Source organism: Micrasema longulum, unplaced genomic scaffold, assembly GCF_059751315.1.
Source record: "Micrasema longulum isolate JH-2025_06_02 unplaced genomic scaffold, ASM5975131v1 h1tg000191l, whole genome shotgun sequence".
In the NCBI taxonomy this organism is placed as follows: Eukaryota; Metazoa; Arthropoda; class Insecta; order Trichoptera; family Brachycentridae; genus Micrasema; species Micrasema longulum.
In genome coordinates, this window is record NW_028277396.1 from 1054156 (window position 1) to 1071495 (window position 17340).

Consider the following 17340-nt stretch of genomic DNA (forward strand, 5'->3'; position numbering starts at 1 on the left):
TATGTTTGAAACAACTTTTTATTTTTTCTATTACATTGTATATCTCACAAAATAAATAACAACCAAAAAGGGTGAATGTAATAAATTATTGGATCACATCCCACAGCATAAAGGACAATAAAAAGGTGTGCTTAACTTATTGGAATATGTAACATTACTTCAGGTTCAAATAGTGCCATTTATCCACTGAAACAACAAAAAAACAGAATCAGTACACATTATATTTATTGAATTAAAAAACAAAGATTTAACTTTTTAAAAATTAGACAAAAAAAATCTAGGAACTAGAGAGGGGCGTTTCGGTTATTAAAAAGGAGTAGCAGTAACAGTTACCGTTACACAAATTAAACTGTTTTGAAAAACGGTTTTTTAAAAACAGTTTGGAGGAGCGTGACCCGTAACCCGAAAACCCGTAGCGTGAGGTGGCTACGGGTTTTGCCCACACTACTCTAAACTGTTATTTTAAAAACAGTTTCAGATATCCATTCCAGTTTTTGGAAAAATAACTGTTTTATAATAACTGCTTAATTTTTTTACTACCTCTACTAGGAGTAGGTGACTGACAGTTTTACTTAGGGATGTGCTAACTCTCTGATTGAATTTACAAAATATCAATTTCATTTCTGAAAATTGACTTTTCTTTTTTGAAGGTAAGGTGATCGGTCTTACGGTTCAGGTGTCAGTCCTGGAACCATGAAACATTGCAGTGTAAAACAATCTTTAAAATCAAATTTTACTGTCCACCCTGCCAGGAATCGAACATAGGACCTCAAGACTGCTAGATGATTAACCAGGTATTTCGGTATGCAGAATTACGTCTATAAAGTATACAAAATTCAATTTTGATATTAATTTCGAAACAAAATAAATCAGGAATTAAAATTTAAGAAGTTATTTTTATAATACGTTTGAAAAAATCGGTTAAAGTTACTGGTTCATATACTTATATTTTATTTATTGTAAATAAAATAAAAAAACATAAGAAAATACATATACGAGTATTTTTCAGACCATGTACCGGCTTGATCAGCTGTAGAACTATCAAATACCGAGATAAAAGCAAAAAAAGTCAGTACATTTATTTTATTGACCTTGGAATTTGTCTATGAGGAAAACATTTTATGCAGTAATTTATTGTATATTTGTTTTATTTCAATGATCCATGAACTTGAAAAAAAAAATTAAATGTTGGTATCAACAATTTTGATCCTTAGTACATACAAATGTAGTGAATTTTCTAAGTTTTTGTAGTAATCATTTAGCTACTATAAAAAAAATATGTACATTTCACTTTATTTTGAGTACAGTATAACACTACCGAGCAGTGATCCCGATAGTGGTTATTAAATAGCAAATTATAAATATTAACTATAATAATATTGCATTTAAGGATGATTTAATAATCAATGAGGAATGTACATACATATATCATTACATTATCAACTAATAGTTTTTCCTAGTTAGTTTTTGTTTTAGTATGCTTAAGAAGACACCCGTGCATCAAATTAGAATAGAGAAATAGCAGAAAGTGAACATGCAAAAAGATATGCACCTACACCCAATTTCCAACCTTTGTTTGCATTAGACTAAAAACATTTTTGGTGAAATCTTCGGAAATTTGCAGTACAATGAACAGTTTTTCTGCTGTAAAACATTGCAAATTGTGATTAGCTAAAAAAAGTGATTAGCTAAAAACCGATTATACTATTTAAATTATGAAAAAGCATTTAATAGAGCATCGCACGGGTTTAATCTACAATAAATAACCATCACATTGGTTTTTGACTGTATAAATAAATAAATCAATAATGTGTATAGTAAGTTAAGTCCATTAAGTTAATTAGATTTTGTGCCAATCCAGATAAGTCCGCCACTTTTTTTAATCGTCAAAAACGTAATGCAATATTATATTTATTAATAAGCCAGCATTTTGGACATAAAATTAAAAGTCAATAAAATAAATCATTATTTACTTCACATGAGCAAACATAACTATAATTAGATGAATGAGAGGAATTTTTAAACTTTGTTATTGCTGTATCTCAAAATGACAATTTAGGACTTATCTGGATACACACCCCGGCCCGGTGTGTAAAAAAAAAGTGATAGAGTAACAAGTTTTTATACCTCACATGAAATTACAAGTTATTACCTAATTATTGCAAAATATGTATGTAAATATTTACAATAAGAATGCCACCATACAAACATCAAAAGCGTTAAAGTCGTGCATATTACATAATTACATATTTTTTAGCAACTTTTATTTAGTATATTATTACCATTGCTATTAAGTATGAACATTCATACTCTCTTATAAGTCTTCGCATAAGTTCATAGTTTCAATTTTGCACTATCGTTGCTTAAAAATATCCATCTATTAACTGCGAACATAGGAAATGATTCATGAAATAGCGGAGAATAGATTGACAAAGAAATAAAATAATAATATATGCATAATTTGTCGGTATACAACATAATTAATACACATATACACAATTACCATATTTTTTTTTGTTTTTCTTATTTAACCTATTGCTTATTTATTTATGGTAGGTTTTTTAAAATGGTGTATTTCATAAAAACATGGTAAAAGAGATATTTAAAAATTAATATTAATGATAAAAACCTTTAAAAATCTATGATAATAAAGAGATGACAAATATTTCAATAATAAACCAAATTCTAGTAAAAAATATTTAAACCATATCATAAGTGCTTACAATATGTCAGTTGACAAGTAAAACTCACTGGGCTTTACTCATAAACTTGGAATAAATTTACACTTAAGAATAGTGGTATAATTCGAATGAGAATACCATCCTTATAAAAGTGGTAAAAGAAGGATGGTATTCCCATCCAAATTATACCACTATGCTTAGGCGTAACTTTACGCCAAGTTTATGAGTAAAGCCCAATAAGTACAGATTCGCGGTAGATTGACTCAATGTCACTAAGTTCTCTATTTCTCCACAATTTCTTGCATGGAAAAATTACTAAGCTCATTAAGCGATCCCCGAAACAGCTCTTTAGAATTGTTTAATTTCACTAACTACAGTTTTGCAAGAGATTGTTGAAAAATGAAGAACTTAGTGACATAAAGTTATTCTACCATAAATCTGTACTTAATGAGTTTTATCTGTCGACCGACAAAAAGAGATTTGCATTATTGGAAAAATGATAGTAAGATTACTAAAAGTGATTCAAACACCCACAGAGACATGTAGAGAGACACTAAGTGAATTATGTAGTAGCAAAACAGGATTGTTACTAATTTAAAAAAAAATTAAGATAGCTAATGTACCACACTAGAACATTCTCAGTGCTGACAGAAAATTATTTACCTATAGCGTCGACTGAAAGGGCAGGTGCGGGGGGATCACTGGCATTGAGGAAGGCATTAGCTGCATCAACATCTATTTTATAGGGGCTGTCTTCAACAGTAACAGTTGCACTGAAAATATTTTTAATTGTTAAAATGCTTAAGGCTGGTTAAGAACTTAACCTAAGGTTACCTTTTATTTAGATGACCGCATTCTTAAAATAAATTAATTAATATTGAGAAAAAACCTCTCTTCATTTAATATTAAGAAATATCTAAATTTTAAAAAACTTATCTTTTGAATATTTAAATCCATTAAAATGCGCCGCAAAATAAAATTCTGATCATTAAAATGAGATAAAATAATACATATCTAATAGATTGAAAATATTTTTCAGTTATGTTAAATTTAATAAAGATATAGGTAATAGGTTGGTAATATAACTGGGTGATTGTATTAATTTATAAATTTAAAATAAGAACACTTTGTTTTTAACCACTTATTATTTTTTTAATTACTGACCGGTTTCGAAGCTACACAAGCTTCCTCATCGAGGTATAATTTTGATAGTTATATATCGACGGTAGAAAGGCAAAATTTCCTAAGCAAAATGCAACAACTTTACAGAAGAGCCAATTAAAGTATTTTTTTTTTTTTTTAATTAATAAAAACTCTCATATAATACCTATCATTTTGACATGATTCCTATATAATTCAGTTAAAAAAAATAAATATGAGATTTTTTATTAATTAAAATAACAAACTTTGATTGGCTTGGATTGTATTGTAAAGTTGGCTACACGTCGTTTAGTAAATTTTGCCTTTCCACCGTTGATATATAAATGTTTATTTTTTTCTAAACTATGTCTTGACAAGTAAGCTGGCATAGCTTCGGAACCAGACGGTAATTAAATATATAATGAGTGGTAAAAACAAAGTGCTTTGATTTTAATTATACAATGTGCTGTATGTATACAATTATACAATGTACTTTGCGCAAAATATTGTTTATAAATATATAATGCATATATATAATATACCTGTTTTAAATTGCAAAAAATGCACAAAAACAGTTAAGTTAACTGTTGCAGCAAGATTAAACTTGAGGAAAATGATATAAACTCACGGTTGAGTGAATACATATAATAAAATCTTTCGTATATTTACCAGTTAATATTATCCACTTCAATTTCCTTCAATATCAAGGACTTCCAGTAATCGTGAACCTGCAAAAAACAGCAATTTATTTTTTAAATAATGTATATTACTATGAATACTAAAAAAAACATACAATATTTTTGAATACGATTACAATACGACACTTTTGTTTGAATCTTCGAAAATAATTCAGCAACAATTTAAATAAAGATCTCAGTATTTCTAGCGAAGTTGATTGATTATTTTTTCATATAAAAATGTTACTGTCGAGACTTTTAATTACATATATTCAAACTTGGTTATTACGAGGAAGATGGGATCTAATGGATTTACTCGTTGTTAGCACTACTTGTTATATCAGAGAATTTTTTTTTTTAATACAATTGCCATTAACACAAATAAATAAACCTACATATAATCAATTCGTGTTGATACGTTCAATCTTACCTCTTTAATCACATTGTTGGCAAAAGCTGCATTTTTCGCTTCTCCATTGAAAGCAAATTGGTTTTCTGGTTTTCCATCAGGGATCTTGTAAATCTTAAACCATTCTACAGAGGCTTTCAATAACCCGGGGAAGTGTTTCTCCACATCGGCAATGTCTGACATCTGACTTGCCAGAGGATCTCTTACATCAATGGCGATAAGTTTCCAATCAGTTTCACCTACAAACAGAAAATAGAATTATTATTTTTAAATATCAGGATGCTGTTAGTGAATAAAAATATATGCAATCGGTTTATCTGGTTTTCCATACAATCTATTTTGACCAAACAACTCAAACAAATCATATGTAAAATACTCAAGTTTCTGCGCTTTTTTATAAAAGAATAACCTGCTAAGCCCTTTTTTTAGAGGATTGTTTGCAGGTTGAAAACAGAGGATATGGAAGGAAAAATAATTCATAACCAGACCAACAGAAAAAATATTATTTTTGCAAATTGGAATTAAACCTATTTATTGTGTATGCAAATAACTGGTAGAATTCCATATTAAAATTTGGTAAGGTATCCAAATTAAAACATTTTTATTGGATTTAATTAACCTTTTTTTAAAAAATATATGTGACGCGTTTCGTCTTGTTAGGACACTATCAAACTGACTTAAATATAACTAAGTATCCTTAAATACTAACAATAACCGCTGTTTAATGTATAGGGCATACTGAGTCAATTAGTCAAAGTCAATTCATAAACATTTCTTGTATACCTATGAACAGGCCATGCCTTTGTGGGATTTTTTGTTTACTATTTTTACTGTTAATATGTATTTCATTGCTATGTAATTATCCTTTATTTTCTGTATACTCTGTTTTACCTCTTATGTATATGGTAAAAAAACAAAAAAAAAATAATATATAAATATAATAAAATATAAACTTGGTATACCCTTTTTAGATTTTTAATTACTTTACTTTTCTCAGTGTATATAAAAATCCTCAGTACTTATTAAATACCCCCATAAATGATTAGCACTATTGTACACCTATATCATCAAACAGCAATTATTGTTAGTATATAAGAATACTTTGTAAATATTTAATGTCCTAATAAGATGAAACGCGTCACACATATTTTGAAAAAATAAAATTAGAATTAAATCCAATAAAAGTTTTTTATTTTGGATACCTTACCCGAGATAATTGAACCTGCAATGCCAGTTTCACAGCTGGCCATTTACTAACCAAACCTATTATCTCAACTCGTATTATCAAACTCCGTAACCTCAAGTTATGGAGTTATTAACTTGTAAGGTGAAATGGAAAATCAGTGCGTTTTTAGTAAATAAATTATTTTTATGGACGAACACATTTGAAGCTATTTTAAACTATGTAGCATTTAAGGAGTATTAAAATAAAATAAATGGTAATTATAATGTGACAGAGTTTATAGATATATTTTATTACAAAGACTGTCTCAGTTAGCTGTATGTAAGTATAATATAAATAAAATAAAATAAATGTTTATAGCACTATTCTACATCTACATTTGTATTAGCAAGTTTATTTTTGTAGTGCGTTTACCTTCATCTATGAGTGCTAATGTACCGAGTACTTTGACTTGCATCACTTCTCCTCTCTTTGCAACTCGGTACCTGATAAGAAGATAAAAAAACAGTTAATATAAAAATACAATATTATCCTCATATCAGAATGTTTTTACCAATATTTTACATACATTTACAAACACAAAAATAAAAAACTGTAGCCGATGTTTAAATTAAGACCAATAAAAAAAAAGAATGTAGATATTGGTCACTGTAATTTAAATATTTCATTATGCATAATACTGAAATATGTTTGATTTGTAAATAAGTTAAGATCCTAGGTTAGAACTTATACCTTCTACATTTTAAACTATAATTAATCAAATCAAGGCAATAATAATAAATAGAAAGAAACGGTTGGCTATCGCAGACTCTTACGTGCTGAAAGATTCAGCACTTCGGGCCTCAAGTAAACGCCCCCAGGCTTCGTTTCATCAGCCCTATAGGCCTTAGGGGATTAAGATCATTGTCACTTAAAAATATCACCCCTTAGGGCCTCTCACAGATTTTTTTTTGCAGTTCGGAGCAATAATAAAGAATCTGCTACTCAAAATTATGCTACCAAAACCACACAAAATTTACAGATATATTAAATACCTAGGCAAATATTCAGTTAGCAAGTGATTTTTTTAAGAATCTGTAATTTAAAATAACAACAGTCAGCTGTCACCGACTGTTACATACTAGTAAATTCTGCGCTTTAGGCCTTAATAAGTCTGCCTTACGGGCCTTAATAAATTTATCCTAAGGGCCTCAGTTATATTAATACAGATATTAAATATCTAGTCTAAAAGTTCGGTTAGTAAGCGATTAAAATTAAATGGCGAAGAATCTGTAATTAAAAATAATAACAGTTAGCAGTCGCCAACTTTTACATGCTAGTAAATTAGGCCATTTAGGTCTCATTCAATCAACCCATAGTGAATCTGTCTTCTTGACCTTATTAAATCGGCCCTACAGGCCTCTTCGTCGATCTGCTCTTAAGGCCTTGGATAATTAGAATCTCGAATGTGCTATATTAGTTATCCATAATACAAATTAAAATCAATATTCATGAATCTTGGTACTATATTAGTTATACATAATAATAATAATAAAAGACATTTGTTATTTAGACCACAACTTAATTATTTTTACAATGAAAAAACCAAAAATTTAAGGGAATCTATAAGTCATTTTAATTTCCTCAGCAAATAATAAACATTCCTTGAGGTTTTGAATAATGAAATTGGCGCTATATACATTATCCATAATAATAATTTAAGACATATTATACTATTTAGGATACTTCCTTATTTTCGCAATGTAAAAATAATATTCTTATATTTTCAATACAATTACAAATTCTTAACTGTTTAAAAACATAATAATATATTTAAAGGAATAAACTGAATAATAAAATTCATTTTAAAAGTTTGTCAGAAAATAAATTAAAGTAATATTATTATTTTGATAATAATATTATCTTTCTCTACCTTGCATCCAGTGTACACATGTATAAAATGGGTAATAGGTAAAAAAAAAAAAAGGTCAACACATATTTCGAACTTTTCGACTTGAACCCTTATTTTACTACCCTTTCTTCCAGTTTAAGGTTACAGTTAAGTTTAATTGTATGATAATGATCCAAAATAATTACATAAAATTTGAATTGTTTTGTTTGAGACTGCAATTATGATATTATTATTAATAAGTTTCAGGCTGACCCAGTTATGCGTGAATACATCACATTATTTATTTATTTGAACACTTTATACACACATACAGTTTACATACACATACATATGCATATGGGTGGGCATATTGGCTTCAGTCAATTTCTTCTTACCTACCCAAATAATTAGCTCATCATCATCATCATAATCATCATATTTGAATTCGTAATTTTGTTTATTTCTTTATATATAAATTATACATTTGTGGATTTATTGCCAAATTCCGACTTCTTCCAACTAACTGATAAAATAAAGGTGTTATTAAGATTATTCAAACTTTCATGTTGATTCAAAAAACGTATTATTTATAAAGTATTATTGTAGCATTATTTTTCTTTTTTATTATTACTAGGAGACTTTATGTTTATCTTAAATTATTCTCAGTTTTACTTTGTTATATTTATATTTAGAACATAAGATTTTCTCACTTTCATTGTTATCTTAGATATGTTACGTTTCTTTTTTACTTTTTTGCAGTTTTTTTTAAAAAATATTTTACTTTAACTAATTTGTTTAGTTTGAATTATTCAGTTGAATTATATACTTATATTTCATATTATATAATACATAATGAACTGTTCACTGCTGTGATTATTTCTGTAAAACTTTTTATTGTAAAAAGTTCTTTGAACCGTTGACATATAAATAAATAAATCATTCCCATTCCGCACCTAGTACACCGATCTCGCAGTATATCTTGATCATTTTTGTTACATGAAGGTAAGATGATCAGTCTTATACTTCAGGTACCAGTCTAGGGACTATTGAATATTCTAATGTAAAAACATTTTTTTAAATAAATATTTCATGTCAACCGTGTCGGGAATCGATCCCGAGGTAGGCAAACGCGCTGACCCGTACATTACGAGGCCGACATAATAAGTTAATAAATTAAAAATTCAGAAAAAAAAAGGTCTATGGAAAGACAAATGTAGGGAGTCTCCTTAAAAGACCAAATAAGGAATGAGGAGATAAGACACCGTACAAAGGTGACCGATATCGCAAAAAGAGTGGGAAGACGATAATGGCAATGGGCGGGTCATGTGGCGAGACAAGTAGTCAATGGGTGAACCCCGGAGACCCTACGAAAGTAAAAGGAAAGTAGGGAGACCACAGAGGAGATGGACTGACGACGTCGTCGAACTCGTGGGCCACAGATGGAAACAGAGTGCCCAGGACAGAAAAACATGGAAACATTTAGAAGAGGCCTATATCCAGCAGTAGAGAGAAATAGGCTGATAAGAAGAGAAAAAAAATACAAATTAATTTTAATCAATAAAATAGACAGTAAATTATATAAGAAATTGATGGTTTATTAAACTAAACGATAAATCAATAAATGACATATTAAAAAAAAAAATAATTAGACATTTTCATTTTTCTATCCGCACACAGTATTGAATTGGTTTTCCCATTTATGGGTATGAAAATAATTTTTGTTGCATGGAAAAGTGATCAGTCTTACTCCTCAGGTGCCAGTCCGCAAACCACCACCTGACAGCTTTAAAACCTATATTTCATGTCTACCCTGCCAGAAATCAAACTTAGGAACTCAAGCACGGTAGGCGAACGCGCCAACCACTACACTACAAGGTAGACTCATGCCCGATAGATTTCCTTTTCAGGATTTTTACCTGAGAGCAGTCATTGAGTCAAAAACATTTCTCTAGGGTTCTGGTTCTATTTCAAACACAGAACTGTATTCTTCAGCCGCCCGGACTCAAATAATCAAACACCATAATGATAATTAAACATAGAATTCAAACTAACCCAATCTCAAGAACATCAATTGGATCATTATCTCCTTTGCAATTTGTGTTGGGATCGATATGTTGAGGATTCTCCCAAGTTTGTGGAAGGGCTCCGTAATTCCAGATGTATCCGTGATGAGGGAAACAATTGGCCACATAGCGGAGCTTGCCTTTCTTTACATCTTGCTTGATTGGGTTTAGTGATTCCCCTAGGCAAATCTAAAAACAGCATAAAAAATTAGATAACTTTAGGGGCGTAGTTGTGTTCTATTTGTCTGGTTTCTGGCACATGTTGGTAACTACATTTGACTAGTTGTGAGATACTCCGCTTTTAAAATTAAAAGCTCATCCCAAATCATCAAATAAAACTGCAAGCCGAATGTTATAAAATATTATTTTTTGTATTTATCAAATGCGAAATGTTTTCATTTATTTTCAAATAAAGATTATTTGATGTCATTTATGAAGACATCTCATTTTTCGAAAATATATAGTTACAACTTGTGTCAGAAACAGAACGATTTCTTCTTCGTATTGACAGCGCAGCTATTTTATATTTGGCCGGTGGCAGGAAAACTGCACCACCTTTCTACTGCCTGTCATCAACCGGGTAATGCATAACAATGCAGCATAGATTATATAAGCATGATTGTGTTTAAACCACAATAGTTTTTATTTTGAATACTGGATTAACCCTCTTAAGTCGATTGTATAGGTTTAAAAAAATACAATTATTTCTTCTGATTTTCAACTATAATTTATTCATTAATCTAAACGTTTACTTTAACGCACTTTGGCAAGTTTATTACTAAAAACAAAATATCTTCCAACCAATAAAAAAAAAACCGACTAGACAAAATTAGTGATATTGAGTACTTTTTAAAATATTTTCTTTAAATTTACAGCTGTTTTTGGTGGATAGAGCTTGTGAATATAGGTGTATGCCTACTTATGTTGAAACGGCTGGACCTTATCCAGATAGAGATATAATAATTGAAGTAAATAAAGGTTTTTTAAGACCTGTATATTCTAACTGCAGTTCAGACCCCTTTTAAAAAGGTATTAAATTTTTAGGTGCATAACATATATTAAAAAAAAACAAATGATAATGTTTTTGTTGAACGTGATTTTGTTTATAACAGCTTTTTGTTTGTCAATGAGTAAGGGATTATCAAACTATAGTTGATTAATCGAGTGGAACAAAAAATAAAATAATTTACTTTAACAAAAAAGATATTTTTTATTCCAAAGTAAATTATTTTAATGCAATAAATGAATTTAAGTATTCAAATTTATCCAGTATCGATAAATAAATACATAATGTATGTATAAATGTATATACAGTCAGTCATAAAATATTTATTTAAATTCAGTACAAAGAGCCATAATATGTATCAGCTATATAACAAATAAAGTAAAGATTATTATTTTATGGCATTTTTATTAGACCTAGGGACTTAAAAAGACATTAATAATTATTATCAGAGTTAAACTATATATAATATGGTTTATTCAAAAGATTTATAAAAAAAGCGTGTGTAGAATTTTGTGCCCAGAGGAAATATAGAGCAAAAGGACTGACACAAAAAGTTTCAAAAGTAAGTAAAACCAAAACCATAGAAAACTTGTAAAGTTCTTTCTAGTTATCTATCCTTAAAAAATATTTTTGAATTGTTTAGCACCAAGTCTCCCTTTTCAAACTGGCTCTGAGTCTCGTGTACATGGTTTCACATAACACAGCATTTTATAGGTACCTATCTAATGTGTTGTAGGAGGGTTACCGGTACAACTTAAAAACCTAAATAACATAAGAACACCAATTATTTTATTTTGTGGTTAATTTAAGACAGGATAGAGGTACCATGAAGGAACCTGTCAATTTTAAATGAGAGATAATTTAAATTCATAATAAAGAATTAATGATTTTATTAGGGATGAATCGGATATCCGGTATCCGGCGTAATTTTACTATCTGACTGGATACCGGATAGTAGCTCAATATCCAGTGGATACCTAATATTTATTAAACTGCGAAGATTTCATGAAATCAACGTCACTAAATTGATTAATCGATATCGACCGTGTTTGGGAAAAGGGAAGTAAACTTTGTTATTTAAAAAATTATCTTTTTTGCATAAAAACGTTTCGGATCTACTAAATGCGTCGCGGTGAGAGACAATGGGCCGGATATTCGGCAATCCAGCTTAGGGGCTCGCCGAATATCCGGAGATCTGGCTAAACAACTATCCGTTTCCTCATTAGTTTTTTTTTTATTAAAAAATAAATATTTGTTACAAAATTTGTCCAAATTTTTGTAGACAAGGACTAGATTCAACTCCCTGGGTAGCTGTTAACATCAACATATTACAACAAAGATGAAAAACATTTTAGAAAAGGCAATATAGAAGTCTTGGCATCTACAGGGCTTATGATCTGTCATTGGCTGGTTTAAGTGGCCACTTTACACACTGTGTAACATTCACCATTCTGCCCATATTTGAACATCTATATTCCTTCAACTCGTTCATCTCTAGATGTCTGTGAAGTTAAAGAGCTGAAACCTTTATTTGTGCGGGTAAGATTCATCTAATTGAATTATTTCACCTACATACTAGGCAACGCCTAAAAATTTATTTTTTTTAAATTCCTATTCTTTTTCATGGACCAGGTGGATATCAACAATATTTTGAGTTCTTCGAGATTTCTATATTACCTTCTCTAAAATGTTCTTCATCTCTGTTGCAATATGTTAACAAAATTATAAGTTAAGATAATAATTACAAGAATAATGTATTAATTGAAAGTCAAGGTGACAAATTAAGATCAAATCAAGAAATATCTTCTCTTATCATTGTTATGATATGATTATATTTCTATGACCAATCATAGTAAAGAAATAAATAAGCATTGATAATGGTCTTGAAAATAATAAAGTGGTTACACAATCAATAGATATAATCATTTATGATGTGAATAAAATTAAAAGATATAATAATTTGTGTATCAAACAAATATTAAAATTGATTCAATTCTATTTAGTCAAAAAATACTGAAGTATTTTTCAAAACATTGAAAGAAAGAAAAGGTATTCATGCAAGGAAAGTCAACTTAATTACAAGGTAAACATGAAACAGCCTCATTATTTGGAAAGGCACAATACGAAGGAGGAAATAATGGCTAGAGTATTTGAGCAAGGCCAATAAAAACATTCATGTTTTGAACAAATTCTAAATAAAGAAAGACATGAAATACATTTCAAATGAAACTTAATTATTTTTTTATTAACTGTTTTGTTTTTACAATTCATTCTATGAATGAATCGATTCTCAATCCATTCAATAATATATTTCTCAAAACAAATGCGGATATTAATTCTTTGTTTCCAAGACTCTATTTTCCAGCGAACAAACATACTAAAGATATTGATTTATTTAACTCGACCAGATACAAATCCCGAGTACCAAACGTTACACATATATCTACACAAATAACATCAACCCTGATGATGGACGCTGTTATGCGAACCGAAACGTCGGTAAATAGTACGAATGACATACGGCATAATAACCCAGAAAAACTTATTGTGCGTCTGAATAGCCGTGAAAATCTAAGAAGTTTAATTCATTATATTGTTTTTTAAATTAAGGATAGTGTCACACTGGTGTGTCCCATGCCGAGGGAAACATTTTACATTATTTTGAGACATGCCTTAAATACTTATCTTGTTAATTTATTGATCGTTTTATTTTTACTTGTATTATCAAGTATACAGATTTGACTGAGTATTTCAAAGTAATTGATGTAAACATATTTCTTGTTAATTGTTTTTATTAATAATATGTATAATGTAAAATACCTACAGCCATAAATAAATAAATAAATAATGGATGCTTAAAGCCAGTTCATATGACTTTTTATACATAAACTAATATTTCATTAATTTATTCATTATTACCTTTTAGCACCTAATGGTGCATTGTCCACGAGGCAGACAAATTTAATTTTATAGTAAATAAGTATATCTATGCACTGTAAACAAAACAGAGTTTTTTTTAACTCAATGTGGTTCGATTCTATGACACTTTTCTCTCAAACTCAGAAATCTCGCTCTATCCTAATTTCTGGCTGTACATAATTCAATACAATTGTATTTATAATAAGTTAATTCAAAAAACATTTGAGCATTTCAAATCAGAAAATATAAATATAATCGTAATACAAAAAGGTTTTTTGTCAACACAGTTTACAAGGTTCTTTTTTACAGTAGAAAAACCACGAAGTTAGATCTGAAAGTAGACATAAAATATGAGTGGCTTAATTCTTATATTAAATTTATTTGCAGAGTAAAATTTAAATTATTGAATGATAAACTACGACTTACAGGTACCTACACCCTGAATGATTTTTGGAGTAAAATTGAGCTGTTTTATTAAAAAAATAGAAAAAAGTAAAGCTCATAATTTGTTCCTTGTTACCATATTATTTGCTTTATTTTATTTTAAGATCTTATAGAAAGAATATATTACAACAGAGATGAAGAACTTTTTGGAGAAGTGAATATTCAAGTCCATGCACTTACAGGGCTTATGACCTATCATTGGCTGATTAAGGTGGCCGCTTTACACACTGAGTAACATTCACCATTCTGAAATGAATGAACTGAAGCCATTTTGTCTATGTTTGAACATACACATTTCCTCAACTTTTCAATCTGTTGACTTTTGGGAAGTAAAAGAGCTGAGAATTAAAGCCAGATGAATCTCACTAACATTGCAGTGTGAACTATATGTTTTTTGATCAAATAAATAGACCAATCATTTTGTTTCGAACACTTGATGGTTTATTGTAACTTAACAGAGATTTACTTAATTACTTTACTGGCATAACCATAAGTAAATGAAAATGGTAGCTAACTTCATGTGGGCCAATAATCATTTGAAATCATGGAACTTTAATCTGCTAAGTGACTCTACAAAAAGAGAGCGCAAAACGGCATTCTGCATCCTTATATTGACCACTAATTCGCTCTGAATGTAGGCGTGGATTCAGTGTGCTCATTACAAAAATTACAATAGTAAAATAATTGAAATTCTTAATAAAAAAAATCTAACACAAATCAATAAAAGTTTCAGATCTTTTACTTCATAGAAGTCAACAGATGAAAGGGTTGAGAAAATGTAGATGTTTAAAAATATACTGAATACACAGTGTGTAATGTGGCCACTTGGACCAGCCAATGACATAAGCCCTGTAAATGCCCAGACTTCCATGTTCCCTTCTTGGTATTTTTACAGGACCTCGACTCACATGTTTTATACGTGTATGATTCATATAATTAATTGTAGTGCTTTCACACTTATAGATTACGCAGACAGGGTATCTATAAATCCTTTAAATTTCAACTTTTTCATCAGTCTGCCAAAATAAATAATCCATTATGGAAATGATGGGTATGAAAACAGATGATTCATAGATAACTGCGTTTAACAATGAGACAACATAATTATGTACGCTTAATAAATTTATTGTCAATGAAAACACGGCGGCAGCAAAGTCTGTATGGAAAGACAGAGTGTTGTGTGTTCATGTACAGGAAAATAACGAAATAGTTTGTTTGATAAATATTGAATCAGGAATAGTAGAAAAAAATATATTACAAGTAATTATTTTAAGTGAATTAAATATGATTATAGGACTAACCTCCATCTTAGCATTAGTCCAACGAGGAACTTCTACAACCATATTGAGAATTGTATTAGCTGCATCAGAATATAAGGGAATGTCGTGAAGGGGTGAAATTGGTCCATTCTGATCATCTGCAAAAATTCAATAAATGCAAAATAATGTCAGCACTGAATAAATTTTGTCTGCATTTACATTCCGGACCCTGAGCATTAAAATACTTTGAATGATTTATCTAACTGTTGACTTAAAATAATTGAAATATTATGTTATCATCGTTCATCACTCCCCTTTCCGCAGCCAGTGGTGCATAGGACACTACATTGGTTAGCCAAATGCAGCGTAGTTTGATCATTTGTTACATGAAGGTAAGGTGATCAGTCTTACACTTCAGGTGCCAGTCCAGGAACAATAAGATACTGCAGTTCAAAAAACCTTTTAAATCAATATTTCACGTCCACCCTGCGGGGAATCGAAACCTCACCTCGAAGATCTCAAGAATGGAAGACGATCGCATCAACCACTACATGAGACTGATGTATCATCGCTCGATTTCTTAATCAGGATTTTTACAGCAGCCATCGAGTCGTCCAGGATTCGGGTTCTATTTCACACACAGAACTGTATTCTTCACCCGCCTGGACACAGAGGAATGATAATATTTTGATAAAATAGTATTATTGTCGTATTAAGTAGGTAGAGAATTATAAAGTGAATATCTATCGATTACAGACTGTTTTCAATTGTACAAAACACGAATTCAGTATACAACGTTTATGAATTCGGATAAGGTCAAGACCGTGAAACCGGAATTCATTTTGGTGCAACACACCAGATTATTAACTGCTTTGAGTATTGGCGTACAATTCAATAATATAACAAAAATTGCACAAATTTAAGTTATACAGAAATGCCAATACGCAAAGTTAAAATTTTCATTGAAAATCTATCATACGAAAATTATATAAATATTGGGAAATATGTAACGGAATTTGGTGTCTTGACAGGCCGGGAGAATGAATCGGAAATTGTACCGTATTGACAGCTGTCAACAGGATTTTATAAATTGAATTGTTCAATCTTTAAACTTTAAACGTCATCACATTATAAACGTGTAACATAAAACAATACACGGCACGCGGCAAACACGCATCTCGAACGGAATATCTGGCGGTTAAAGGTTATGTCTCAATATATACAATAGATAATACTCACTGAAAAATATCCTATAGTTGGTGGATTCAGGCGCACCTCTTTCGACGGTCGTATACATTTTACTAAAATAACGTTTACTAAAAAAAATGGAATTACAAACTCGCTCTTGACGAACTGCACAAACACCCGCGCAGACGAACTTTCTCACAAATGAAAGAGGTGAGCGGGCAAATCGGGTTAGAACCATTTCTATCGAGCAAATTCGAATGTCGCTAAATTTACGCGGTTTGCGCTTGCGCAGAATTAATGTTGCTAGAAACAAAATATATTTTTACCGGAAATGTAGCCACAGTTTAAAACAATATTATTTCTGAATAAAATATTATGTATTTACTTAAGAGCTTGTTCTAAATATTCATTAACGATTTGAACTTATTGAAACTCGTTAATTCAAAGTATTTTTTACTTTCACCTATTTGCGGTGTTTTTGTAATTTGCAAAAAAATGTTT

General features: G+C 29.9%; 1 protein-coding gene across 2 annotated transcripts; it reads right to left on the bottom strand.

Moving 5' to 3' along the window:
• On the bottom strand, positions 1 to 17139 carry Nurf-38 (Inorganic pyrophosphatase Nurf-38). Of its 2 annotated transcripts, XR_015825493.1 has the most exons (9): positions 16891 to 17095; positions 15694 to 15809; positions 10013 to 10212; positions 6505 to 6575; positions 4929 to 5146; positions 4491 to 4549; positions 3345 to 3454; positions 2283 to 2384; positions 1 to 186 (listed from the first exon to the last, which is right to left on the bottom strand). XR_015825493.1 is itself a non-coding variant. In XM_088243143.1 (8 exons), the coding sequence occupies exons 1-8, from the start codon at positions 17075 to 17077 to the stop codon at positions 155 to 157; spliced, it is 993 nt and encodes a 330-aa protein (XP_088099269.1). In that variant the 5' UTR covers positions 17078 to 17139; the 3' UTR covers positions 1 to 154. The 2 variants fall into 2 exon arrangements, 1 of the variants encoding a protein (XP_088099269.1); XM_088243143.1 differs by lacking the exon at positions 2283 to 2384 and having other exon boundaries at positions 16891 to 17139.
• Between the last annotated feature and the right edge of the window lie 201 nt (positions 17140 to 17340).